Source organism: Lepidochelys kempii, chromosome 24 (assembly GCF_965140265.1).
Source record: "Lepidochelys kempii isolate rLepKem1 chromosome 24, rLepKem1.hap2, whole genome shotgun sequence".
Classification (NCBI taxonomy): Eukaryota; Metazoa; Chordata; order Testudines; family Cheloniidae; genus Lepidochelys; species Lepidochelys kempii.
The window spans coordinates 18,532,234-18,558,645 of record NC_133279.1 but is presented as its reverse complement, the minus strand read 5'-3'; the positions used below and the strand labels follow the sequence as shown (position 1 = coordinate 18,558,645).

The window sequence follows — 26,412 nt, the reverse complement described above, 5'->3', positions numbered from 1 at the left end:
GGGAGCCAGGACTCCTAGGTTCTGTCCCTGGCTCTGGGAGGGGAGTGGGGTTCAGTGGGTTAGAGGAGGGGGGAGCTGGGAGCCAGGACTCCTAGGTTCTGTCCCTGGCTCTGGGAGGGGAGTGGGGTTCAGTGGGTTAGAGGAGGGGGGAGCTGGGAGCCAGGACTCCTGGGTCTGTCCCTGGCTCTGGGAGGGGAGTGGGGTTCAGTGGGTTAGAGGACGGGGGGGGGAGCTGGGCCCTGGGAGCCAGGACTCCTGGGTCTGTCCCTGGCTCTGGGAGGGGAGTGGGGTTCAGTGGGTTAGAGGAGGGGGGAGCTGGGAGCCAGGACTCCTAGGTTCTGTCCCTGGCTCTGGGAGGGGAGTGGGGTTCACTGGGTTAGAGGACGGGGGGAGCTGGGACCTGGGAGCCAGGACTCCTGGGTTCTACCCAGGCCTGTCAGGATTGGTCTAGCAGACCTCTTAGAGTCTCTTTGACCTGTCTGACTGGTAAACGGATCCCAACCGGCCTGAGATGAACCCAGGAGTCCTGGCTCCAGGGCCAGCTCCGATTGCCCTGGTGCAGACCCTGACGCGAGGCTATGGCCGTGACAGCGGGAGGGACCCTTGGCTCTGGGATTCAGCAGGAGGTGCTGGAGGGTGAGGTGGGGAGGCCTGGCAGGGCCTTGCAGCGGCGAGGGGGGAGGCAGGCTAAGGCGGGGAGTGGGGCTGGCTGGGGAGAAGGGGATCCAATGTGCTTTAGGGGGTCCCTGCTGTGGCGAGGGCTGCAGGGGGCAGCGCTGGCTGTGGGCTCGGGAGGGGGGTCCTGGGTGGGGGGGTCCCGGGGATGTCTCTAGCCAGGAGCCCCGCCCGCTCTGGAGCAGGTGGCTGTTTGGGGGCCGGGCGAGCCGCGCTCCGGGGGTCGGGGGCGGAGCGAGCCGGGCTCGGGGGCGGGGCGAGCCGGGCTCGGGGGCTGGAGTCCGAGCCGGGCTCCGGGAGTTAGTTACAGTTTCTCCCGGCCGCGGACACCATGGGCCAGTCCGGCTGCCCGCTGCGGGGCCTCCTGCTTCTGGCTCTGATCGGTCGCCCAGGTAGGCACCGGACCTGGACACCGGGCGCCCCTCACCGTGCGCCCCGGCCGCCCGACCCTCAGGCCCCTTCGCTGCCCGGGCTCTCGCCCTGCGTCCCACCGTCCAGCCCGTGCGCCCCGGAGCCCTCCTAAGCCCCAGGGCAGGCGCTGCCCAGCGCTCCCCCCCGCAGTGTGAACTTTAGTCTCGCATTACTGGGGGGGGCGACATCTGCGAGGCCCTCTGCCTGCCCCCCCCCGGCCCTGGGCTGCCCCCGCCTCACCCGGCAGGGGCTCCCCGGGGCTCGTCTCTGCCCCTCCCTGCCTGGGCCAGGGGGCCCCATCCCCATCCCTGCTGTAACAGTCGCCGGCCAGGCTGAGCCCCCTTGGCAGGACCCTTCTCCCCCTAGCCGGGTAAGAGGAGCGGGGGTCCTCCAGTCTCTCCAGCTGGCTGCAGAGTTGGGGGGCGCAGGGGGGGTGGCTGAGTGGGGTGGGGGGCCGGTGTCGTAGGGAGGGCAGGAGGAGAGGTAGCTATTTAGGGTGTGGGGAGGGCGGGGGAGGGGTAGGTGTGTAGGGTGCGGGGGTGTGGGGAGGGCGGGGGAGGGGTAGGTGTGTAGGGTGCGGGGGTGTGGGGAGGGCGGGGGAGGGGTAGGTGTGTAGGGTGTGGGGAGGGCGGGGGAGGGGTAGGTGTGTAGGGTGTGGGGAGGGCAGGGGGAGGGGTAGGTGTGTAGGGTGCGGGGGTGTGGGGAGGGCAGGGGGAGGGGTAGGTGTGTAGGGTGTGGGGAGGGCAGGGGGAGGGGTAGGTGTGTAGGGTGCGGGGGTGTGGGGAGGGCAGGGGGAGGGGTAGGTGTGTAGGGTGCGGGGGGGCTGAGGGGTGGGGAGGGCAGGGGGAGGGGTAGGTGTGTAGGGTGTGGGGGGGTGGGGAGGGCAGGGGGAGGGGTAGGTGTGTAGGGTGCGGGGGGGCTGAGGGGTGGGGAGGGCAGGGGGAGGGGTAGGTGTGGGGGGCTGGGGGGTGGGGAGGGTAGTGGTAGGTGTATGGAGTGGGGGTGGGGAGGGCAGGGAAGGGGTAGGTGTGTAGGGTGAGGGGCTGGGGGGTGGGGAGGGCAGGGGGAGGGGTAGGTGTGTAGGGTGAGGGGGGGCTGAGGGGTGGGGAGGGCAGGGGGAGGGGTAGGTCTGGGGGGTGGGGAGGGTAGTGGTAGGTGTATGGAGTGGGGGGTGGGGAGGGCAGGGAAGGGGTAGGTGTGTAGGGTGAGGGGCTGGGGGGTGGGGAGGGCAGGGGAGGGGTGGGTGGGAGCTGTGTGTGTGACAGCTGTATAGGGTGAGGGGCTGGGTTTAGGGGGCTGATGGCTCAGCCTCCCCGCTCCATTATCTTTGGAGCTGGCTCTGGATGGGGGGCAGAGCCCTTTGTTAGAGAGACCCCCCGCTTTAATTAATGGTTTGAAAGCCATGGGGAATTTAAAGGGGTCTGGGAGGGTGAAAGGGAATTTAGTGTGATTTCCCCCCCACACCCACTCCTTGTGTCCCTTCAGCCTGCGTCCCCTTCCCCTCACAAATCCCCCCCATCCCCTCTCCCACTGCAAACCTTCCTCATCCCCTCCCCGCTCCTCTCCCCAGCTGGCCTTTTAACATTTGCCCTCCAGCACCTGCCCTGGCACATTTCTGGGGGGCAATGACTTTGTGTTTAGTGACTCACCAGCAAGGTGACAATATGAGAAAAGTTACCACAATGATTAGTGTGTGTGTGGGGGGGGGAGGGCGGGGGTACTGCTCTCCCCTCTACATGTACACCATGACTCCTGTCCCAGAGTGGGGAGAAAACCCAGCAGTCCTGGCTCCCAGCCCTGCCTCCTCTAACCCCCGAGACCCCACTCCCCTCCCTGAGCAGGGGGTTGAACCCAGCGATCCCGGCTCCCCCTGGTTTCTGGAATGCCGGAGGTCGCGCGCCCTGGCTCAGCACTCTGTGGATGCTGGCAGTGCTGGGGGCTGGCACGGGTGGGCAGAATTGAGCGTTGGCAGCTGTCAGGGAGGTGGATGGGTGGGATGCTGGGAGGGAGAGCTGGAATGAGGCAGGGATGCCTGGAGGGGGGTGGGTTCAGGAGCTGCCTCCCCCGCCCACCTCTACCCAAACATGCCCCAGCCCGTTGTTTGCTCTGCTCCCGCTGCCTGCATTCCTGGCCTCTGCATAGCTTTTCCCAGCCTCCTGGGCTCTGTGCATCTGGCAGCCCCACCCCACCCACCCTGGTGCAGCGCAAACGGGGTCCCCTCTCCCCCAGCCTGGCTCCAGCACAGAGCACCTGGGTCCCAGCCCAGCCCCAGGGCTGAGCAAATGGGAGACACTCCCTGGAGAAGGACACTTAGTGTGGCCTAGGGAGCCCAACCTGGCCTCTCGGGTGGGGAGCGGGGGAGAGAGAAGGCTGCCTTGGCAGGGCCGGGCGGGAAGCATGCTGAGATTGGCCAGGCCAAGCCTGGGGAAGCGTTGGAGGGTGGCTGCATGGCGCAGCACGGTGGGGCGAGGGGGCCTGTGCACTTGGAGATTGGCCCGGGAAGGGGGGACACTGCATGGCCCAGTGTTGCACTGGGGTCCGCAGGGGGGCTGCACCGAGATCAGCCTGGCCTGGGGGCAGACCGGCTCCACTCGACGACGGTCTCTGCTGGGGCTTCCCCACCCCCAGCCGGGCACATTCCAGCCTGCGCCCTGATAACATCGCCCAGGTGTGTCTGAGTGGAGCCGGCCGGTCTCCTCCACGCCCCTGCCTCTGCACTGCCCAGGGACAGCTGCAGGCCCCGCAGGGTCATCCTCCCTGCCCTGCTCTGTGCCCTGAGAGCGAGGGTAGGCAACAGGGTTTCAGGTGCCTGCCAGCATGGTCCCGTTGTACAAGGGATACCCTTCGCTGCTCAGCACCTGCCTCCCTACCCGCCTGGCTCCCTCTCTCCAGCTCTCATCTTTCCCTTGTTGTCTTGCAGTGCAGGGCATAGCCCCTCCTCAGAACAGTGGGGGAGAGAACCCAGGAGTCCCAGCCCTGCCCCCCTCACTAAGCCACCAGACCTGAATCCCCTCCCTGAGCTGGGGAGAGAACCCAGGAGTCCTGGCCCCCAGCCCCTCCCTCTGTCCCCCTGGGTCTGGATGTCTGTGGCTCTGTCTGGCAGAGGCGCCTGCCTGGGGCTCCCCCTGTTAGCTAGCCAAGGTAGCTCAGCGGGACTGCAGGGCTGTGTGCCATGCCATGCAGTCCGTAGTCCTGGGAGCAGCAGATTAACAGGGCCGCTCTGCACCCCGCCGCCTGACAGACAGTAGGAAAGTCCTTTGCCAGGGTTATTTCTAGCTGCTCTGGGACTTCGGGGCTGGGCGATGCTATTCATAGCCAGGCCTTGGACCTGGACTTTCTCACGGCACAGGCTGGGGGTGGGGGGGGGGGGAGTCAGGGTAGTGGGGAGACCCTGGGCTGGGAGTGGAGCGGGTGCAATGAACAAACATGGAGAGTAAGGAGCGGAGAATCCTTCCCAGGATGCCAGCGCCACTGGGCAGGCCGCACCGATGGGCAGGCTGTGCCCTTGGCTGGATGTACGCACAGGAGTGTGTCCCGAGCCTTCACCTCGCACATGGATGGGTCGAGTGCACCCTGGGTCCTGTGCACACGCATGCACCACTGGGCGTGTCCTGTGCCCCTTGGCACATGTCTGGATAGGGCTGGCTGGGCCCCTTGCACACACATGCACCAATGTGCCACACGCCCCTTTGCACACACATAGGCTGGCTGGGCCCTTTGCACACACATGCACCAATGTGCCCCTTTGCATGTGCACAGATAGGCTGGCTGAGCCCCTTGCGCATGTGTGGAAGCAGACGCCCATCCCAGCCCCCTGTCTGTGTGTGGTGGAGGGAATGTGCCCCACGCTGGGCAGGAGGGTCCCAGTTCCTGCTGCCCACCCCACCCTCACCTCCTGCTGCCCAGCTCGGGTTCAGGCAGTGACAGCTGCTCCCTGGGTCAGCAGCACCTGTTACTGTTTAATCTGCTCCCAGCTCCTTCCTGCCCGGCCTGTAACCCCTTCCTCCCCAGTGCTCTGGAGACGCGGGAGCCCCCACGGGCAGGGCTGTCTGGAGTCCCTTCCTCTGGGCCCATAGACCCTCCAACACCTCAGCCCAACCAGGGCCCCAGGGTGGTCCCCCTTGGAGGGGGCCTAATCCACCAGTGTCTGGAGCCCAGATGGAACACGGGGAGCACTTTCTCTGGGAATTAAAGGGAAGAACCCCACCCCGGGGTGGGCTCTGAAACCAGCTGGGGAAAGTGTCTATAAGAGCAGAGGCCTAGTGGGTGAGAGCTGGGGAGGTGGAGTCAGGACTCTTGGGTTCTTTCTGGGCTGGGGGGGGGGGGATGTCTAGTGGGTTAGAGGGGGAGGGGAGGGGAGGGGAGAGGCTGGGAACCAGGACTCCTGGGTTCCCATCCCTGATCCCTTTTGTTATAGGGAAGGCAGAGTTTGGGATTTATTCAGACTCCCCTCACTGTGTGGGGCAGGGGCAGGGGCGGGGTGTGTGTGTGTGTCCCTGCCACCACCTCATAGCCCTCCTCTGACCCCATGGCTCGGGTCTGGCTTTGACCAAGGCCTTTGCTTCATGGCCTCCGTGGCACCAGCTGCCACCGCCCTGTCCCCCAGTGGGGGCTCTGCTAATGAGGCTAATCTGTCACTGGCCCCCCATCGCCAGCAGTCGCCCGGCCTGAGCCCAGATGGATGGAGGTAGGGTCTCAGCTGGCGGGAGAGGGGGGAACAAAGGGGAGAGGAATAAAGGGGAGACAGACAGGGGAGGGGAACAAAGGGGAGAGGACTAAAGTGTCTGGAAAACACCCACCCCCATTTCTCACCAACACCACTGAAGTCCCAGCCCTGCCCTGCTCAGCTCAGCTTCCCTGCAGATTTATTGTAAGCACAGCAAAAATTACATCCCAGCCCCCCACCCCTCCTCCAAGTACTATGGGTTCATACCCCTAGCCACTAGAACCAGGACTTGTCCCCCTGCCCCGAGTGCCGTGGGGTCTGTGCCCCCCATAGATCCATGCCCTGGGATTCGCTCTTACCACTGTTCTAGCTGTACGTTGGGGGCAGGGTCCGAGCACCGATCCGGGAGCCTGGGTCCCAGCTGGGCAGTCCCTGGAGATGGGGGTGCAGAGTGGGGCTCTTAGAAGGAGTTGGGGAGAGTGCATGCAATTGTATCCGAGCAGGGGTGGTTTTAATGCGTGCTTGCAGGTGCGTTTCCCTGTGCAAGCCTGAGCATGCAAACACACCTGGGAGTCTACAGCCGGAGGGGTGTGCAAGGAAGTGTGTGTGTGTGTGCAAATCTTTGAGTGGGCATGTGAGTGCTTGAGTGTGCAATGGCTGGTATGCAGGGGGCTGGTCCTCTGGCGCTTGGCTAGTGTGTCCTGCCAGCAAAGTGGGGCTGACGGGGTTAGGAGGGCACGGGGTGTGCAGGCCAGCGTGCGTGTCTGTCTGCAAACCAAGTGTGTTAGTGTTCCTCTGTATGTGTGTTACACGCTCTACCAATGTGAGGCCATTGTCATGTGGCCTTTACCCCAGGCAAGCCTCTCATCACCCAGCCACTTCCAGGCAGGAAAACAAGTCAAGGGCCCCCCCTCTGTCTGTGCCAAGTGCCTGCCCATGCCCCCCCTACCTCAGTGCCGGGGGGAGAAGGGGGCTTCCTGCCTCTCTAGCCCATAATCTCTCCTGGTCTGTCTTTCTGTCTCCTCCCACCCCTCAGGGTCTGTCTCTCCCAGCATGTCCCTGGCGCTGAGTGTTTCTGGCACTTGTCTGTGCCGGGTCCCCTCTGCTCCCACCAAGGGGTTTTATCCTGGAACAAAGACCCAGCTTAGCAGGACCCGCCTGGAATCTCAAACAGCTGCTGCTGGCTGACGCTGCTTCCCCACCTCCTCCAGCTCCTCCTACTGCCCCCTTCACCCCCTTGCTTCTCCTCCTAACCCTCCCTACTCCTTTTGCACCCGCACTTTTCCCCTCTTTACCCCCACTCCCTACATGCCTTCCTTCTCCCCCTTTACCCCCCCACTCCCTACACGCCTCTCTTCTCCCCCCTTTACCACCTCCACTCTCTACATGCCTCGCTTCTCCCCCATCCCCCACCCTTTGCACCAGCCCTTCTTCCCCTTTTACTCCCCCAAATCCATACACGCCTCCCTTCTCCCCCAATTCCCCCCACTCCCTTTGCACCCCACTTCCCCCCCACTCCCTACACGCCTCTCTTCTCCCCACTTCCCCCCCACTCCCTACATGCCTCCCTTCTCCCCCCTTTACCCACCCTGTGATCGGGGTCCTAGTGGGGAGCCAGCTGTGGTCACTCAATTAGGGTGAACTGCAAAGAATGGGGCAGCCAAACCCCAAAAAGCTGGTGGATATTCCAATACTTAGAGTCACCAAGCCAGCATAAAACACCACCTTTATTACCTTACTGGTCACTCAGAAGTCCTAACACCACAGTTCCCTTAAAGTGATCCAGCCTCAGGCCTCCATCCAGGTACCCACATCAAATATGATGAAAATTTCCATAAATCTTATTTCATCATATAAAGGAAAAGGTTCTACCAATCCCAAAGGATCGGGCACATCACCTCCCAGGTTAATGAACGTTTCACATCTTACCCAAATACACCCTACAGCCAATTCTTATTAACCAAACTACTGGGACCTCAGTCTTGCGACTCAAACTTCCCCTGATGAAGCTTAAGCAGACCTGAGATGACAAATCAGGACCCAAGGATCTTTTCTACAATTTCATATCCTCGTTGACAAGGTAGGATTTCCTTGTAGAACAAAAGGTAATTGGACCTCCTTCAAAGTCATCCTGTCACCGGTACTTAGCTATACGAATTAACGTAGGGCCATTTGCTTTTTCCTCCATCATTCCCAGCACAGTTCAAAGAGAGATGAATACCGAGATATCCCGTGTTTACAATTCATTTAAATGTTAGGATCTTCTTTTGACCTCTGATCTATCAGAATACAGCACAGACAGGGACTGATGAGTACATTGTTGACCCCACTCAGACATATATAAATATACAAAAACACAAAACATTATCTTGTACTTAAAGTATTGCACGGGATCTTTACGGGGGGATAAGGCAAAGTGCCACGTTTATTGGTAATCCATGTATCCTCAACACTGTCTCATATGCACATGAGAGATATTACACTCCTGCACTCACATCTTCACACTCCGGCTTGTTGTTGTTACCAAATAGTTGCTCCCCTTAACTTCACTGGCCAGGTGAGTTAGATGTGGGAGGGGTGGAGCTGGGCTTCTGTCGATCCGGATCGATGCTCCGATGTTGACAAGACGAGACCCAGGGCCCTCTGCAAGACACCTCACATTTATAGCAGCTTCCCTCTCATGCAAATGCAAAATCTGTGTCTTTTGTATCAGTTGGTCATCTGGGTGTTGTCTTCATGCTGCCACATTTATTTTCAAAGAGGGTGTTTTCAAAAGAAGGTGCTAGCTTCTAACCCCCAAGGCCATCAATATGTCTGATCTTCTTTAATGAGCCCACTTGACAAGTTTTATTGTTCTTAAATCTGGCATCCATCCCCTCCCCAACTGTTGCAACCATCGGGAGATGCTGCCTTCCACGCCTCACTCATTTACACCTCATTCATTCAACAGGGCAATTGATTAAGAGGGGGGAAATCTTGTTCTACTCTTAGCGAAAAGACATTTTTCTTCCACCTTAACTATCCTTAGGGGCTATCACATTATACCAAGGCTCAATACAAAGTTTCTATATAAGGATTTGATACAAAGTTGCATGAAGATAGAGGTATATATGGAAAGACTTAATACAAGGTTATATGAAGAGGCATAATACAAAGTCCTATGAAAATGATACACAGTTATGCGAAGATGCTTAATGCAGAGATTTATCTACAATCTCCCCACGTCTTCTGTGGGTTATTTATTTTGCAGGATGTTTAACCCTTTCTAGCCATGCATCACACCCCGAATGTGAGACTGGTGTGGAAGGGCAAAATTACAGCTCCTAGATACACCTTAAGGACCTTCCAACATTGATATAAGCTGCGTTTACGTTGAATTATTTGTAAGGCCAAATTGTTGATGTATGCTTTGGCCCTAGCCAAAAACTTAGTCCGTACTTTGTGAAACATTTTAGTGATTCCAGGATTTGGTCGATGTGTTAATTTAACATAGCCATTAATGTTTTTCAAAGAGCACTTACTCTGACATTCAGCCATGACGGCTGTGAGGTGTTGTACCTCAGTTTCCCTTTGTGCACAGCAGTTCAAGCTTGTAGTGGTTTTTCTGCTGTGGAAAGTTTTATAAATGTGTCTATGCATTAGCTGTGAAACCTTACCTTTATTAGGCTTTTTAGTACAAAGTGTGTTCTTGTTGAACCAAACAGCGTAATCACAAGGGTTTCTATTATGCACCACTCTTAACATGTTCAAGGGGTTTTTCAAGAGACCAGGGACATTGCACATTTTTACAGTTCTTGGTATCCGCACCACAGTCACAGAAGTTAACATCAGCATTAACATCCAATGTATTACAGGTGTACAGTCCCAATCGTTTCTGTCAGGCCACGCCTTTGGCTCAATACCATTGGGGTTTTAGCATTTTAGGGTTAACCTGTGGCTTTCATTAGCATAATAAACTTTTTCCCTTTCTCCCTGTTCCGGAGGGTCAAAATCGGAACTCTTTTGCTTCACAGAATCCATTGGCCAGCTGGGTGCGTCCTTTTTCTAACAGCTACAGGCAAGTTTTTCTCCCCCCCACTCAGGTAATTTGCATCAATGCAGACACTAACCTGTTTACCAGTTTTCAGATCCTCAACCGTTACCAGTTCCAAAGCTGGACTCTTAAAGAGAGACCATCCATTTTCTCTAGCATGTTAGACTCAAGGTTCATTTTGTCCTTCCCTTACCAACCTCTGCTTCCACATGGAGTCAGATGTCAAGTCCACTAAGAGATTACAAGACATATCCAAAATATGTAGAGATGAGAGTTTACCTGCCCTCCCCTGTGTTCTTTGGAGATTAACTGCACCACTGTCCTCCTGCTCTACAGATTCAGCTGTCCAGTCATCCCTCTGAACCTGAGATACAGACTCTTTACTCAAAAGAATCAACATGGAGACAGTCATGTCCCAACACCATTGTCTCCCCGACAAGCTGGTTAAGCTTATAGGGCTGTTTAAACTCTCTAACAATTTTTATTCCATCTGAAATCTCCTCAAAGCTATCCACAATGGATTTTTTTCAAAGCAAATTCAGTGGATTCATTTTCATTTGAAAGACTTTGTCCACTAGGCACCAACACACTTTCCTCAGAAGAGAATCTGTTTACTATCCACCATGGCCCATGAAGAGTCAGTGGAAACAATTCCTTTTCACAGACATCAAAGACTTCACCCAGAAATCTTCCTTCTGCAATATCCTGCACTGCAACAGGTTCTTTCTGAGCTTTATTTATGTCCAGACCCAACTTTGGCACAACAGACAGATCACCAAACTCCTTCTGAGTTTCACAGAGATTCAGAATCACCTCTGGCCCCTCAGGAGGATTTTCACAAAACTCCCTTTTGGGTAAATTGCTAGACTTCATAGTCACAAGATTAGAAGCATCCTCTTCCTTGTTACAAGTTTCCACACTGTCAGTGGGTAACCTAGTCCAATCACCTTCATGCTTTCCTTGTGCCCATGCTATATCATCACCCTGATCAGACAAGGTTGTCATATCTTTACCCAGCAACACACTAGCAACAGGCAAAATAGAAGCACCAGAATCACTTGGTCTCTCAGAGCTTTTTATGACATCAACTGGATGCAACCTAGTTGCAATGTCATCATCCCTAGCAGACACAAATTCAGGACCACTTCCTTCCTGGGCTTTAGTTATATCCAGAATTAGCTCTGGGTTAACTGATGCATTTTCAACCATCATAGGCTGACAGGCTTCTTCTGTATGGTCTACAAACAGAAAAGAGATGGAGAAACATTCCCTTTTAACAGACAGACAGCTTGGGATCTCATTCCCCTTGTCCCAGCACACAGGGCTGTTCACAGACAACTGCTTGGAGACCGGGGTAGCTCCCTTCATAATACCCCTAACAGACACAGGAACATTTCCTTCACTGACACAATTCTCCGCACTGGTAATAGGTAAGGGATAGGGATACTCATGTTCCACTAACCTTGAAGGCTGCCTAGGCTCATCTAAGCTCTCTTTGCCTTCCCCTCCCTTAACGGATAAACTGCTGTTCCCCACAAATAGTGTCTTATTACACGGAGCTACTTTAAGCACATCCCTTTTACCTGGGTCAGGCTTAACTTTCCCAAGCTTTACCAGCCACCAATGTATCACTCACCAAGACTGTCCCCCTTCCTTCCTCAGTTAGGGCTTTAACCTGATCACCAACATTAATTTGCTCTAGAGAAACATTTCCCTGAGCCCTATCTAATGCCAGATTCACTTCTGAGATACCAGACAGACATTCTGAAATTTCTTCCACATATGCACTGCTTCTCTTCACAGATAAACAGCTATCTTTCTCATACAAACATTTGGAGAAACCTCCATAGGCAAATCCTTGCCCCTAGTAGACACAGATTCAGAATTATTTCTTTCCTGTGACAGGTTTATGTCATCAACTTGACTGAACAAAGTTTTAATATTATCCCCAATCTAAAGATCCTTAGGCAATAGCTTCCTTACACCAGCTATAACTTCATGTTTAACACCTTTCCATTCAAGATGGGTTCTGGCTAAAGGCACACTTACAGTAAATTCATAGAGGATTACAACATTCACACTCTTATTTGGTAAGTAATCTTCCTCTTTGACAAGATCTGCTTTAACAAGAGTTATGTTAGAAGCTGTAATTTGCCCTGAACAGCTTTTACTATTGACTTTTACATTCTCTGCACAAGTTATGGGGTTACCTTCATCCGAGCTCACAGTAAAAGCATTTACATAAAAGGTGGCAGTGTTGGGGTAAATTTGGTTACACAAAAACAACTGCTTAGAGTCAAACAACATACCAACATTGTTACAAAATGGATAGATTCTATCCCCATCTTTGCTGTTGAGAGGAGCTGGTTTTTCAGTATGATACAGTTCCTGTTCCTTTATTCTCTTGAGTTGGAGTGTAAGTCTGTCCACTTTTGCCTTAGCTTCTAGTTCCTGCAATCGAATATATGCTATTCTTTGTTCATGTTCAAAACACAGGCATTCTCTTTCAGCAGCTTCTCCTTCAATAACAGCTATTTTTTGCTTTTGTTCAAGTTCTAGGTGCTGGTTTCTCACTGCAAGCATTTTCACGGGGTCTGCTTCCTTATCACTGGCAATTAATAGATTTTTCAGTTCCTGCTCTGGGGCTTTTTGCTTCAAAGACAACCCTCTCTGTGAGCACAATTCTTCCAGGCTTTTTCTGTCAGGATCTTGATCAGGGGTCACTCACTGTAACTGATTTTTAACCCTTAAACTCTCCAGTATTAAAATTAAATGTTGACAAGTGTGTGGTTCTGATAAAAAAAACCCAATTAACCTGTGGTAATGTGTATGCAGGCATGACTACACCTCTGTGACCAGGGTCCTAGTGGGGAGCCAGCTATGGTCACTCAATTAGGGTGAACTGCAAAGAATGGGGCAGACAAACCCCAAAAAGCTGGTGGATATTCCAATACTTAGAGTCACCAAGCCAGCATAAAACACCACCTTTTATTACCTTACTGGTCACTCAGAAGTCCTAACACCACAGTTCCCTTAAAGTGATCCAGCCTCAGGCTTCCATCCAGGTACCCACGTCAAATATGATGAAAATTTCCATAAATCTTATTTCATCATATAAAGGAAAAGGTTCTACCAATCCCAAAGGATCGGGCACATCACCTCCCAGGTTAATGAACGTTTCACATCTTACCCAAATACACCCTACAGCCAATTCTTATTAACCAAACTAAAATTTATTAAAAAACAAGAGAGAATGGTTAAAAGTTCATTATACATACAGACATGAGCTCAATTCTTGAGGTTCAGATTCATAGCAGAGATGGTGAACTTTGTAGTTGCAAAGAGTTCCTTTAGAATTCAGTTCATAGTCCAATGTCCAAAGCTCATATTCAGAGCATACCAGCATAACTGGGACCTCAGTCTTGCGATTCAAACTTCCCCCTGATGAAGCTTAAGCAGATCTGAGATGACAGAATCAGGACCCAAGGCTCTTTTATACAATTTCATGTCCTCTTTGACAAGCTGGGATTTCCTTGCAGAACAAAAGGTAATCAGGATGACTTTGAAGGAGGTCCATCACCGGTACTTAGCTATACGGGTTCACATAAGGCTATATTTCAGAAGGTGGAGAAAGCTACTGGGGGGGAGGCTGTTCTAGATTTGATTTTGACAAATAGGGAGGAAGTGGTTGAGAGTTTGAAAGTAGAAGGCAACTGGGGTGAAAGTGATCATGAAATGGCAGAGTTCATGATCCTAAGGAATGGTAGGAGGGAGAACAGCACAATAAAGACAATGGATTTCAAGAAGGCAGACTTTAGCAAACTCAGGGTGTTGGTAGGTCAGATCCTATGGGAAGCAAGTCCAAGGGGAAAAACCATTGAAAACAGTTGGCAGTTTTTCAAAGAGACATTATAAAGGGCACAAGAGCAAACTATCCCACTGCATAGGAAAGACGGGAAGTCTGGCAAGAGACCACTCTGGCTTAACCAGGAGATCTTCAATTATCTAAAACTCAAAAAAAGAGTTCTATAAAAAGTGGAAACTCGGTCAAATTACAAAGGATGAATATAAACAAATAACACAAGTATGCAGGGGCAAAATTAGAAAAGCCAAGGCACAAAATGAGATCAAACTAGCTAGAGACATAAAAGGAAACAAGAAAACATTCTACAAATACATTAGAAGCAAGAGGAAGACCAAGGACAGAGTAGGCCAGATACTCAATGAGGGGGGAAAGACCATAACAGAAAATGTGGAAATGGCAGAGGTGCTTAATGACTTTGTTTCGGTTTTCACCAAGAAGGTTGGTGGTGATTGGACGTCTAACATAGCAAATGCCAGTGAAAATGAGGTAGGATCAAAAGAGTCTAAAATAGAGAAAGAACAAGTCAAAAATTACTTAGACAAGTTAGATGTCTTCAAATCACCAGGGCCTGATGAAATGCATCCTAGAATATTCAAGGAGCTGACTGAGGAGATATCTGAGCCATCAGCGATTATCTTTGAGAAGTCATGGAAGATGGGAGACATTCCAGATGACTGGAAAAGGGCAAATCTAGTGCCCATCTATGAAAAGGGACATAAGGACAACCCGGGGAATTACAGACCAGTCAGCTTTACTTCTGTACCCGGAAAGATAATGGAGCAAATAAGCAATCAATTTGCAAACATCTAGAAGATAATAAGTTGATAAATAACAGTCAGCATAGCCGATGCTCAAATAAATTGGTTAGCATGTCTCTAAGGTGCCACACGTACTCCTTTTCTTTTTGCGAATACAGACTAACACGGCTGTTACTCTGAAACCAGTCAGCATAGAGTTATCAAGAACAAATCGTTTCAAACCAACCCGAGAGCTTTCTTTGACAGGGTAACAAGCCTTGTCGAGGGACGGGGAAGCGGTAGATGTGGTATATCTTGAATTTAGTAAGACTTTTGATACTGTCTTGCATGACCTTCTCATAAACAAACTAGGGAAATACAACCTAGATGGAGCTACTATATGGTGGGTGCATAACAGGTTGGAAAATCGTTCCCAGAGAGTAGTTATCAGTGGTTCGCAGTCATGCTGGAAGGACATAGCGAGTGGGGTCCCACAGGGATTGGTTCTGGGGCTGGTTCTGTTCAATATCTTCATCAATGACACAGAGAGTACACTTATAAAGTTTGCGGACAATACCAAGCTGGGAGGGGTTGCAAGTGCTTTTGAGGATAGGATTAAAATTCAAAATGATCTGGACAAACTGGAGAAATGGTCTGAATAAATAGGATGAAATTCAATAAGAACAAATGCAAAGTACTCCACTTAGGAAGGATCAATCAGTTGCACGCATACAAAATGGGAAATGACAGCCTAGGAAGGAGTACTGCAGAAAGGGAGCTGGGGGTCATAGTGGATCAGAAGCTAAATATGAGTCAACAGTGTAACACTGTTGCAAAAAAAGCAGACATTCTGGGATGTGTTAGCAGGAGTGTTGTAAGCAAGACACGAGCAGTAATTCTTCCATTCTACTCTGCACTGATTAGGCCTCAACTGGAGTATTGTGTCCAGTTCTGGGCACCACATTTCAGGAAAGATGTGGACAAATTGGAGAAAATCCAGAGAAGAGGAACAAAAATGATTAAAGGTCTAGAAAACATGACCAATGAGGGAAGATTGAAAAAACTGGGTTTGTTTAGTCTGGAAAAGAGAAGACTTAGATGGGACACGATAACAGTTTTCAAGTACATAAAAGGTTGTTACAAGGAGGAGGGAGAAAAATTGTTCCCCTTAACCTCTGAGGACAGGACAAGAAGCAATGGGCTTAAATTGCAGCGAGAGTAGTTTAGGTTGGATATGAGGAAAAACTTCCTACCTGTCAGGGTGGTTAAGCACTGGAATAAATTGCCCAGGGCAGTTGTGGAATCTCCATCATTGGGGATTTTTCAGAGCAGGTTGGACAAACCCTTGTTAGGGATGGTCTGGATAATACTTAGTCCTGCCATGAGTGCAGGGGACTGGACTAGAGACCTCTCGACTGGTCCCTTCCAGTTCTATGATTCTATGATTTGCTTTTTCCTCCACCATTCCCAGCACAGTTCAAAGAGAGATGAACACCGAGATATCCCATGTTTACAATTCATTTAAATGCTAGGATCTTCTTTTAACCTCTGAATATCAGAATACAGCACAGACAGGGACTGTTGATGACATTGTCGACCCCACTCAGACATATGTAAATATTGTTTGTGTATCTCCCCACAGGTGGGTTATTTATTCTGCGGGTTATTCTTCTGTGGGTTGTTTATTCTGCAGGATGTTTAACCCTTTTTGGCCATGCGTCACACCCCCCACTCCCTTCATACCTCCCTTCTCCCCCAACTCCACCCTACACACCTCCCTTCTCCCCCTTCAACCTCCCCACTCCCTACACACCTCCCTTCTCCCCCTAACTCCCCTACACACCTCCCTTCGCCCCCTCGCTTTTCCCCTCTTTACCCCCCCACTCCCTACACACCTCCCTTCTCTCGCCTCAACCCCCCACTTCCTCTGCCCTTCCTCTCACCCCATTCCCCCTACCCCTCACCCTTCCCCCAGCTCCTGAGATCTGCAGAGCTCTGGGGGCAGGACTGTGAGGGATGGAGGGAGACGTGGAGACACCAAGCCATAGGGGGGTTGTTGGTTCTCTGGGGCTGGAGGAGGAGGATATGGAGCCATGGGGGGGTGTTGGGTCGGAGGGACAATAGTGGGCCATAGGGAGCATCCAGGGGTGCTCTTGGCCCTGTGGGAACTATGGGGCCCTGTCTCACCCCCCCCCATCCTGCCCCCCAGGCTGCCTGGCCGTGGTGCAGATCTCAGTACCAGCGCAGGTTGAGGTGCTGCTGGGATCCCCGGTCACCATCCCCTGTACGCACAGTATCACCGGGTCGCCTGACGCCCGCCTGGTGGAATGGTTCATCGTGAGTATCCTGGCACGTGTGTGCGAGCGGCTGGGGAGTGTGACTCGGGGAGAGGGTGTCATGGGGGGGCTGGTGTGAATCCTGTCCCTGGGGGCTGTGGGGGGAGGGGTGCATGTGTCTCACTGTACATGGTGGGGGTTGTGTTACTGCCTGGGGGTGCTGTGGGTGTGAATCCAATTGTACTCAAAGGGGGTGTCAGAATCCCATGGGTGGAGCTGGATGTGACATCCTGTGTTTGTGTGAGAGAGGGGGCTGTGAAGGGGGTGTCCCCACACATGCATGTGCGAGGGAGGTGTTGAGGGTGAACCCCACACATGTGTGTGCGAGGGAGAGCATTGAGGGTAACTCTCTCACACATGTATGCAAGGAGGGGGCATTGGGGTGAATCCCACACTCATAAGAATGGCCAGACCAAAGGTCCATCCAGCCCAGTGTCCTGTCTGCAGACAGTGGCCAGGGCCAGGTACCCTAGAGGGGGAGAACCCACCAGGTAATGATCGAGTGATCTCTCTCCTGCCATCCATCTCCATCCTCTGACGAACAGAGGCTAGGGACACCATTCCTTACCCAGCCTGGCTAAGAGCCATTCATGGACCTAACCTGGAATTTATCCAGTTCTCTTGTATCTGCAACACTTGTATCCTGTGTCTGGGGTGAATCCAACACTTGCGTATGCAAAAGGGTGTTGGTGGGTGAATCCCGCTTGTGCAAGGGGGCAGTCACTAACTCTGTTCCCCTCCCCCCAGACGGACCGGGATGGGGAGCGGCGCCGTGTGGCTTACAGCGAGGGGGGCCGTGGGGGGGTGGACCAGGGCACCGAGTACTCAGGCCGTGTCCACATGGACCCCGATCTCAGCCTGGTCCTGCCGAAGGCCGACGTGAGCGATGAGCGGGCCTTCTCCTGCCAGGTGACAGCGGGCACCGCAGGCAGCGCCGAGGGGGTGGCCCAGCTCCGGGTGTACGGTGAGAGACACCCCCCAGGTGCCCTGGCACCCCCCAGCTTCCCTTCCCAGGCTGGCGGTAGACACCCTCCGGCAGCTGGCACTGCACCTCCTTCGCTGCCCCCATGTCCCTAATCTTACCCCTTCCTTGGGACTGTGCCCCCTTCCCTCAGCCCCCCCCCCCCACTCCAGCCCAGCCAGCCCTGAGCCCTCCCCTTGCGTGAGGCCCCTGCTTGCTAGGTTGAGGCTGGCTCCATGGGTGGAGCTGCCCCTGGCCAAGCTCGCTGAAGCAGGCCCAGGGATCCCACTCACTTATATCCGGGTGCAGGGACACAGATGCTACAGGGAATGGGCCTCGCACGCTGGCCGCTCGCACGCTGGCCTCTTGCGCTTGTGACCTCCTGCAGCCCCATCTGCTCGTGCCTCTGTGAGGCAGGAGTTGACTGACCCTTGTCCTGCAGACCCCTCCCCGGCGGGGTTCTCTGTCACTGCCCCCCCCAACCCCGGCACTCTGGGCCTAGCCGGGCCGGGCCTGGCCTGGTTCGGTTCGGTTTTCACGCTTGCTTGCTCTCCTCCCTGCAGAACCGCCCGAGCCCCCGGCACTCACCGCTAACCCCGGGATCCTGTCCGTGATGGAGCAGTCGGCATCAGAGGTGAGGTGACCCAGGGGCAGGGAGGCACTAAGCTGCGGGAGTGGGGGCCCTTCCCTGGGTGGGGGTCGGGTCCCATAGTTCATTAGGGTCACTCAGACCCAGCACTCTGGAACTGGGGTCCCCAGCCCCTGGCACCTCCCTCTGACCAAGGGGTCCCTGCACTGCGTGAGGGGGGAGGGGACATCTATGTCGGGGGTTGGGGGATGGGTAAGGGGGGGCTGTGCTGGGAGTGATGTCGTGTGCCTGTGCCCAGATTGCCACCTGCAGCAGCCGGAATGCCAATCCCGCCCCCACCATCAGCTGGTTCAAGGATGGGGCCCGCCTGGAAGCCCCCACTGAACGCAATGACGGTAACAGAGACAACGCCCCCTCCCCACACCTGTGCTGCTGCTGGGCCCCTCCAGTTCCCCTGCCTGACTGCCAGGACCCCCCGGCCTGCCCCTCGCCCACCTCCCCAACAGCGTGTTCCCCGACCTCCTACTGGTGGTGCCCCCTGCACTCCCCGCTGCCCCCCTGCCCTGACCTCTGTGCCCTCCCCCGCGCTGACCCCTGTGTCCTCGTCGTCTCCTCCCCCCGCGCTGACCCCTGTGTCCTCGTCGTCCCCTCCCCCTGCGCGGACCCCTGTGTCCTCGTCCCCCCCGGGTGCTGACCCTCCTGCTCTTCCCCCAGACCTTTACGTGGTGTCTCGCTCTGTGAAGGAGGCCTCAGGGCTGCAGTCTGTGTCCAGCACCCTCTATCTGCGCCCCAGCAAGGCCGATAAGGATGCCCAGTTCCAGTGCCTGGTCCAGTATCCACTGCCCCGGGGGCAGGTGGGCAACACCACCTCAGAGCGCTTCAGCCTCATGCTGCACTGTGAGTAACCTCGAACCCCCGGGACACTGGCAGTACGAGTGTGCCGGCACAGGTATGGCATATGCACGAGGATGCGAGCCTTGCACAAGTGTGTGTGTGTGTGCATGCGCGGGACACTAGGCTTGCATCGGCACTGAGCCTGACACACGCACCAAGACTGGAAACCTCCCCCTGCCTTGCACAGACACGTGCAGGGGGACTGAGCTTGCACACGCTTGTGCGCAGTAGCACCAGTTCAGCCAGTACTGTCTGTGAGACATTCAGCCTGATACAGTGCTGTGAATTCTGCCCTGGCCTGCAGTCTCTCCCCTCACAGGCATGCCATTGGTTCTTACTGGTGTATGTGCATGATGGGGCTCTTGTGCAAAAGCATCTTGCAACTGCTGCACAGAAACAGGGGAATAATTTAAGAACACCTTTCGTGATGCCCAAAAACCACAATTCCACAACTGAGGAAGAAAACTGTGCTGGTTAAAAAACCAACCTTGTTTAGAAGGGAAGTGAAAGGCAACTACAAAGTGTGTTTGTGTGTGTGTGTGTGTGTATATATATATGGAAGAAAGGGGAAGTTGATAGGAATGAATATAAATCAGAAGTTAGGAATTGTAGAAAATTGATAAGGGAAGCAAAAGGATGCTAGGAGCCATCTATGGCCGGCAGAGTTAAGGACAATTATGAGCTTTAAAAAATGTATTAGGAACAAAACTAATCCTGATAATGGTATTGGTCTATTATTATACAGCTATGGTAGAATTATCACTAATAAGGCAGAAAACGCAGAAGTGCTCAGTAGATATTTCTGCTCTGTATTTGGGGATAAAACTGATTATATCTTATCACATGGTAATAACATTCTTTCCATTCCACTAGTATCTCTGAAGGATGTTAAACAAAAGCTACTAAGGTTAGACCTTTTAAGTCAGCAGAACCAGATAAGTCTTATCCCAGAGGTTAATGGAGCTGGCTGTTAATGTTGATTTTCAGGAAGTCTGGAGCCCTGGGGAAGTTCCAAAAGACTGGAAGGAAAAAAAGGTGATGCCAGTTTTTAAGGGGGTAAAACAGGGTGATCCAGGTAATTATAGGCAGGTCAGCCTGAGCTGGGCCTGGGCAAGGTAACAGAGTGGCCGATAGAGGCCTCAACTAAGAAGGAATTAAAGAAGGGTGATGTAGTTAATATGAATCATCAGGGGTCTAAGGAATATAGATCCTGTCAAGCTAACTTGGTAGCTGTTTTTGATGAGATGACAAGTTTGATTGCTCAAGATAACAGTATTGACATGACCGACAGACTTCTGTAAGGTTTTGGCTTGGTACCACAGGACGTTCTGATTAAAAATCTAGAAAGATAGAAAATGAACATAGCGCACAGTAGCTGGATTAAAAACTGACTAACTGATTGATCTCAAAACGTAACTAAACAGGGAATTGTCCTCGAGCTGGTGGTTTTCCAGTGAGGCCTGCAGAGGTCTGTTCTTGGCCATGCGCTTTTCACAGTTTTATCCGTGACCTGGAAGAAAACAAAATCCTGCCAGATAAAGTTTGCTGATAACACAAAAATTGGGGGAGTGGTAAATACTGAAGAGGACGGGCCACTGAGTTAGAGAAATCTGGCTCACTCGGTAAGCTGGGCATCAACACACAATATGCATTTAACTATGGCAAAATGTCAATCACACATCTGGGAATCTCGGCCACCCTTACGGGAGGGTGCTGGGAAGCAACGACTCTGGAAAAGATTTGGGGGGCGGGCAGATAAGCAACTGAATGCGAGCTCCTGGCGTGAAGCTGAGGCCGAAAGAGCTCCTGCGATCCTGGAGGTGTAAATGGGGGAACTGCCAGTAGGAGCAGACAGGCTATTTTCCATCTGGATTTAGCATGGGCATGACTGCTGCTGGAATCCTGGGTCCAGGAGGATGCTGGTCGATTGGAGGGGGTCAGAGAAGAGCCAGAGAATGATGAAAGCGTCAGAAAACCTGCCTTGTAGTGATTGCCTCAGAACTCAGGGCTATTTAGTCTCACAGAGAGAAGGTGAAGGGGTGACGTGATCCCAGTCCAAGTCTCTACCTGGGGAACAAATATTTGCTAGCAGGCTCCTTAGTTGGGCAGGGGAAGGTCTGACATGCCCCAGCGGCTGGACAAATGCAGACAGAAATTTGCAGAGTTCAGGATTGAACACCCTACCAGGGGCCGTGGTGGATTCTCTGTCAGAGCTGATTTTTAAACCAAGACAGGCTGTTTCCAGGGAGATAAGCCACAGGAACTCTCACAGAGTCCCCTGGACTGGAACTACTCCCTACAAAGCCAGGCAAGACTCTGGGGGAGCCTCCTTTCTGGGAGCAGCCTGTCTGCAGGGCAAGAAGCTCACACGGCTTTGACCTTCCTGGGTCTGACCTCGGAGCATTCAACATCCCCTTCCACACTGTGCTCTTCCCACAGCGAGTCCGCCAAGGCGGGGTCCTGGGGAAGACAGAGGGTCCTGCACCCCAACTTTGCAGTCAGATGTGTCTCTCAGCCAGCATAAAATAGAAGGTTTATTAGACGACAGGAACATGGTCTGGCACAGAGCTTGTAGATACAGAGAACAGGACACTTCAGTCAAGTCCATCTTGGGGCCAAGGAGGCCAGAGCCCCATCTGGGGCCCCCCTCCATTTCCCCAGCCAGCTCCAAACTGAAACTCTCCAGCCCCTCCTCTGGCCTTTGTCTCTTTCCTGGGCCAGGAGGCCACCTGATCTTTGTTCTCCAACACCTTCAGTTGGCACCTTGCAGAGGAGGGGCCCAAGCCATCAGTTGCCAGGAGACAGGGTGTGGGTCATTCTCTGTGCAGACAGCATCACACTGGCCCTCTAGGGCTCTGCAACAATCACACACCCTTATCCCACCACCTAGATACTTAAATGCATAGGGGAAACTGAGGCACCCACACAGTATTCAGAGAAAACATTATGAACATTCCCACTTCGTGACATCTCTCCCCACTTCAAGACCAAACTGAGCGAGGTCACTTTAGCCGTTGACGTGGGGAAGTCGAACCCACCAACGTTCCCATGGATGCCCCAGCATCTCTCCCATTCCTTGGTGGGAGTTACACCAGGGCCTTCCAGTTTCACGCTCTCCCTTAGGTCGGATGTGCTTGATGGCACTCGCAGGCTGCATGTGGGAAAGTTTATGCGGCCCGTGCCTCTCTTGGTTAAGAGCCCCCATCTTGACCTTGGCTTTGGCCGGCTCTGGGCTTGGGCAGCCGCTCCCCACCTTGTGGCCCAGGTACAACACCTCTGCCATCCCCACCTTACGCCTTCCAGCTGTTACCGTCAGTCCTGCCTCCTTGGGGTGACCCAGCCCCCTCTTCACCTGGAACACGTGTTCTTCCCAGGTCTGGCTAAAGACACACATGTCATCAGTGGACGCCAGGGCCAAGTTCTCCATCCCCCTCAGTAGCCTATCCACCCGGCGCTGGGGGCGGCCGATGCCCCCTCGAGGTCGAAAGGCAGGACCAGGAACTCAGAGATCCCCAAAGGGCTGATGAAGGCAGATTTCAATCTGGCATCTGGGTCCAAAGGCACCTGCCAGTCGCCCTTGGTGAGATCCCTAGTAGAGAGGTAATGAGCCCCCCCCCCCCCCCCCCCCGGCTTGTCTTGAATCTCATCAGGCTTAGGCATGGGGTAGGCAGGGCCACCCAGAGGACTCAGGGTGCCTGGGATCTTCGGTGGTGGGGGTCCTTCCACTCTGGATCTTCAGGGCACTTGGCCGAAGACATGGAGCGGAAGGACCCCTGCCACCGAATTGCCGCCAAAGACCCGGAGTGGAAGAAGTGGCAGTGGGTCTTCGGGGGCGGGTCCTTCACTCCGGGTGTGTTCGGCGGCATTGAAGAACCCGCTGCTGAAGTGCAGCTGAAAACTCTCCTGGGGGCCCCTGCGGGGCCCAGGGCAAATTGCCCCACTTGCCCCTCCCCTCCCCCCGGCGGCCCTAAGGGTAGGCATCAGACACCGTGATGGCATTAAGCTTCTGATAGTCCCCACAAAACCAGATTGACCCGTCTTCCTTGGGGAACAACCCCATGGGTGAGGCCCATGGGCTGTTGAATGGCTGGATCACCTCTAAAGCCAGCATGTCCTTGACCTCTCTCTCCAGGTTCTGGGCTATTTTCCCAGTGACTCTGAACAGGGGACACCTGATGGGAGGATTGGCCCCCACCTCAGGGGAGAGATCCACCAGGGGGTCTTCCCTGTTCTCCTCCCGACTGTCCCTTTCCAGGTCCAGGGGTCCCCTCACTCTCCTCCCACACAGCAGCTCGAAAGGGAAGAACCCTGTGGATTCCTGGGGCATGTCCCCATACCATGGGTGGGGCAGGTCCTTGTCCCCATCCTGCGGATGCTGATTCATAGAAGTCCTCAGCATCATCCCCAGGGCCCCATAAACTCTCTCCACCAGCCCGTGGGATGGAGGGTGACCTGCAGAGGCCCGGGTGGGCTAGACCCCCCCCCCATTTCTCCCACCAGCCCTGGAGCAGGGCTGACAGGACATTGGACCCCTGGTCCGTAAGGACCCCACAGGGGACCCCCCTCTGCTGAAGATGGTCAGCAGCGCCTCTGCCCTGGGGCCTGCCTCGGTGGAGGACAGAGCCCCTGCCCCTGGGTAGCAGGTGGCGAAATCCATCACCCCCAGGACGTATTTCTTCCCTGCCCAGGTCGCCTTGCTGAGGAGCCCCACTATGTCCAGAGCCCCCCTCTGGAAAGGTTCCTCTATGTTGGGCGGGGTCTCAAGGGGGCTTCCCCCTTGTCCCAGCCTTCCCCCCCCCTCTGGCTGGGGTCACAGGACCTGCCGTGCTCCCAGGCTGCATCCCAGACTCCAGGCCAGTCACGGTGCTGCCTGGGGCCTGGATCCCCTGGCGTCCCGAGAGAGGGACATCGTGGGCCAGGTACGACAGCCGGCGGCGACACTTCTGGGGCACCCCCAGCGGCCTCCTGATCCCCCGCAGTTCTACTTCCCCTGGGAGAGCCCCTTCCCGGTACAGGAATCACTTCTCCCACAGGAATCTGTCCCTGTAGCCCTCCTCACAGGGGTTTGCAGCCTGTGGCCAGCAAGTCCCCTCAGCCCCTCCAAGGAGGGATCCTTCTGTGGCTCGGTCTGGAATTGAGCTGCTGGGGGTGGGAGTGGGAACTGCTCCCTCTCGCGGGCTGGGCCTGGGGTCACAGCCCCACTGAGCCCTGTCCCTGGTCGCTCCCTCCTTGCCATGGGATCACTTCCCAGCAGCGCCTCTGGACATGGCAAACCTGGTGGGCAGCCGTCCTGCCCTGCCTGTGGGTCCCCCCATTCAGCTGGGGTCTCAGCTCCTCCCTTGCTCAGCGCTGGCCTTGCTGTCCCAGTGGGAGCAGACAGCGAGCTTGCTGCTCTCCTTACTGCATCAGAGCCAGCGGGAGCCCCCTCTCCGGTGTGTAAGGGGGCGGGGAGCCCCCTCTCCAGTGTGTAAGGGGGCGGGGAACATCTTGCCCATATGCTCAGGGTTTAGCTGATAGCCATATTTGGGGTCGGGAAGGAATTTTCCTCCAGGGCAGATTGGAAGAGGCCCTGGGGGTTTTTCGCCTTCCTCTGTAGCATGGGGCACAGGTCGCTTCCTGGAGGATTCTCTGCTCCTTGAAGTCTTTAAACCACGATTTGAGGACTTCAATAGCTCAGACATAGGTGAGGTTTTTCACAGGAGTGGGTGAGTGAGATTCTGTGGCCTGCGTTGTGCAGGAGGTCAGACTAGATGATCATAATGGTCCCTTCTGACGTTAGTATCTATGAATCTCTCTGTCCCACCCAGCCCCAGAGGTCTGGTTACAGGCAGGCAGGTAACCTGAGCCTAGCAGCTCCTCCCCCCTGCCAGCCAGGTCATCTGTATTTTCACTGGTTTCAGAGTAACAGCTGGGTTAGTCTGTATTCGCAAAAAGAAAAGGAGTACTTGTGGCACCTTAGAGACTAACCAATTTATTTGAGCTTTCGTGAGCTACAGCTCACTTCATCGGATGCATCACTGACCATTTCCCTCTCTGCCGATTGGTTCCCTGGATTCAAATTCAAACCCTCGGCCATTACAGGAGCAGGGCCTGGATCCTGTCCCAAAGAGAGACAGTCACCCCACAGCAGGGTCTCGCAGCTGGTATCCTGGAGAACCCCAACGACCAGCCAGCCCCACCCGTCCTGGGTCTGCACAGGGATCTGGGCCATAGGCAGGGCGAGGGGCTTCATCCTGGGACCCTCACATGGCCCCTCAGCATCTGGTGAGGCTGCACCATCCGGGGCCTGACAACAGTTCGCTGTGTCCCAGGGTCTCGCCACCCCAGGAATGTCTCCCCATTGACATCTCCCATCCATCTCCGATCCCCAGATGGGGAACACGATCGTGAAGACCCCCATCTGGTTGGGGACAGGACTCTCGGGGATGCCTGGCTCCCACTCCAGCTGCTCCCAGATCCTGCTATAGCCCCATTTGGGGTCAGAAATCTGCTCCTTAGAGCGGTCATCCTCCTCCAGCTGCATGGTTAACTGCTTTGGTGAACTATCCAATGTGCGACCCTCTCTTTCTGCACAGGGTTACAACGTCCTTCTTAAGGAGATGGTGACAGGCCATCACTCTGCTCTTCAGCTGTAGGTTTTTTTGCCTCCCCAAGCGGAGTGCTGCCAAAACCAAAAAAAAAAAGGGAGGGGTGGGGGGGACCAGAGTGCCACCCCTTGAAAAGAGCTGCCCCAAGCACGTGCTTGGTTTGTGGGTGCCTAGAGCCGGCCCTGGCTGGACACTCGGTCCACGGGGTGCAGTCGATTCCACCGCTGCCACCAGTTGTCACAGAGTCACTGGGCAATGCTCTGGAACTGCTCCAAAGTACTCCTCTCTGGGAGCAGCTTGTCTCCAGGACAAGAAGCTCACGCAGCTTCCACCTTCCTGGGTTTGACCTTGGAGCATTCAGCATCCTCTGCCCCACCATGCGCTTCCCACACCGAGTCCGCCCAGGCGGGGTCCTGGGGAAGCCAGAGGGTCCTGCCCCCCAACTTCGCAGTCAGACGTGACTCTCAGCCAGCCAGGAAAACAGAAGGTTTATTAGACGACAGGAACATGGTCTGACAGAGCTTGTAGGTACAGAAAACAGGACCCCTCAGTCAGGTCCATCTTGGGGGGCAGGGAGCCCAGACTCTGGTTCTGGGCTTCCCCCCTTTTCCCTCCCAGTTCTAAACTGAAACTCTCCAGCCCCTCCTCTGGCCTTTGT

General features: G+C 54.4%; 1 protein-coding gene across 6 annotated transcripts in view; it reads left to right on the top strand.

The window, feature by feature from the left end:
* The first annotated feature begins 922 nt into the window (after positions 1 to 922).
* BCAM (basal cell adhesion molecule (Lutheran blood group)) overlaps positions 923 to 26,412 on the top strand; it is a 34,789-nt gene continuing 9,299 nt past the window's right edge. For 5 of the 6 annotated variants that reach the window (XM_073322469.1, XM_073322468.1, XM_073322467.1 and 2 more), the window contains exons 1-6: positions 923 to 1,067; positions 16,597 to 16,724; positions 17,471 to 17,687; positions 18,248 to 18,318; positions 18,572 to 18,668; positions 18,988 to 19,170. In XM_073322469.1, coding sequence (XP_073178570.1) covers positions 1,007 to 1,067; positions 16,597 to 16,724; positions 17,471 to 17,687; positions 18,248 to 18,318; positions 18,572 to 18,668; positions 18,988 to 19,170 — 757 coding nt within the window. In that variant the 5' untranslated portion in view covers positions 923 to 1,006. The remainder of the gene's footprint in view (positions 1,068 to 16,596; positions 16,725 to 17,470; positions 17,688 to 18,247; positions 18,319 to 18,571; positions 18,669 to 18,987; positions 19,171 to 26,412) is intronic. The other variant, XM_073322472.1, reaches the window with a different exon arrangement.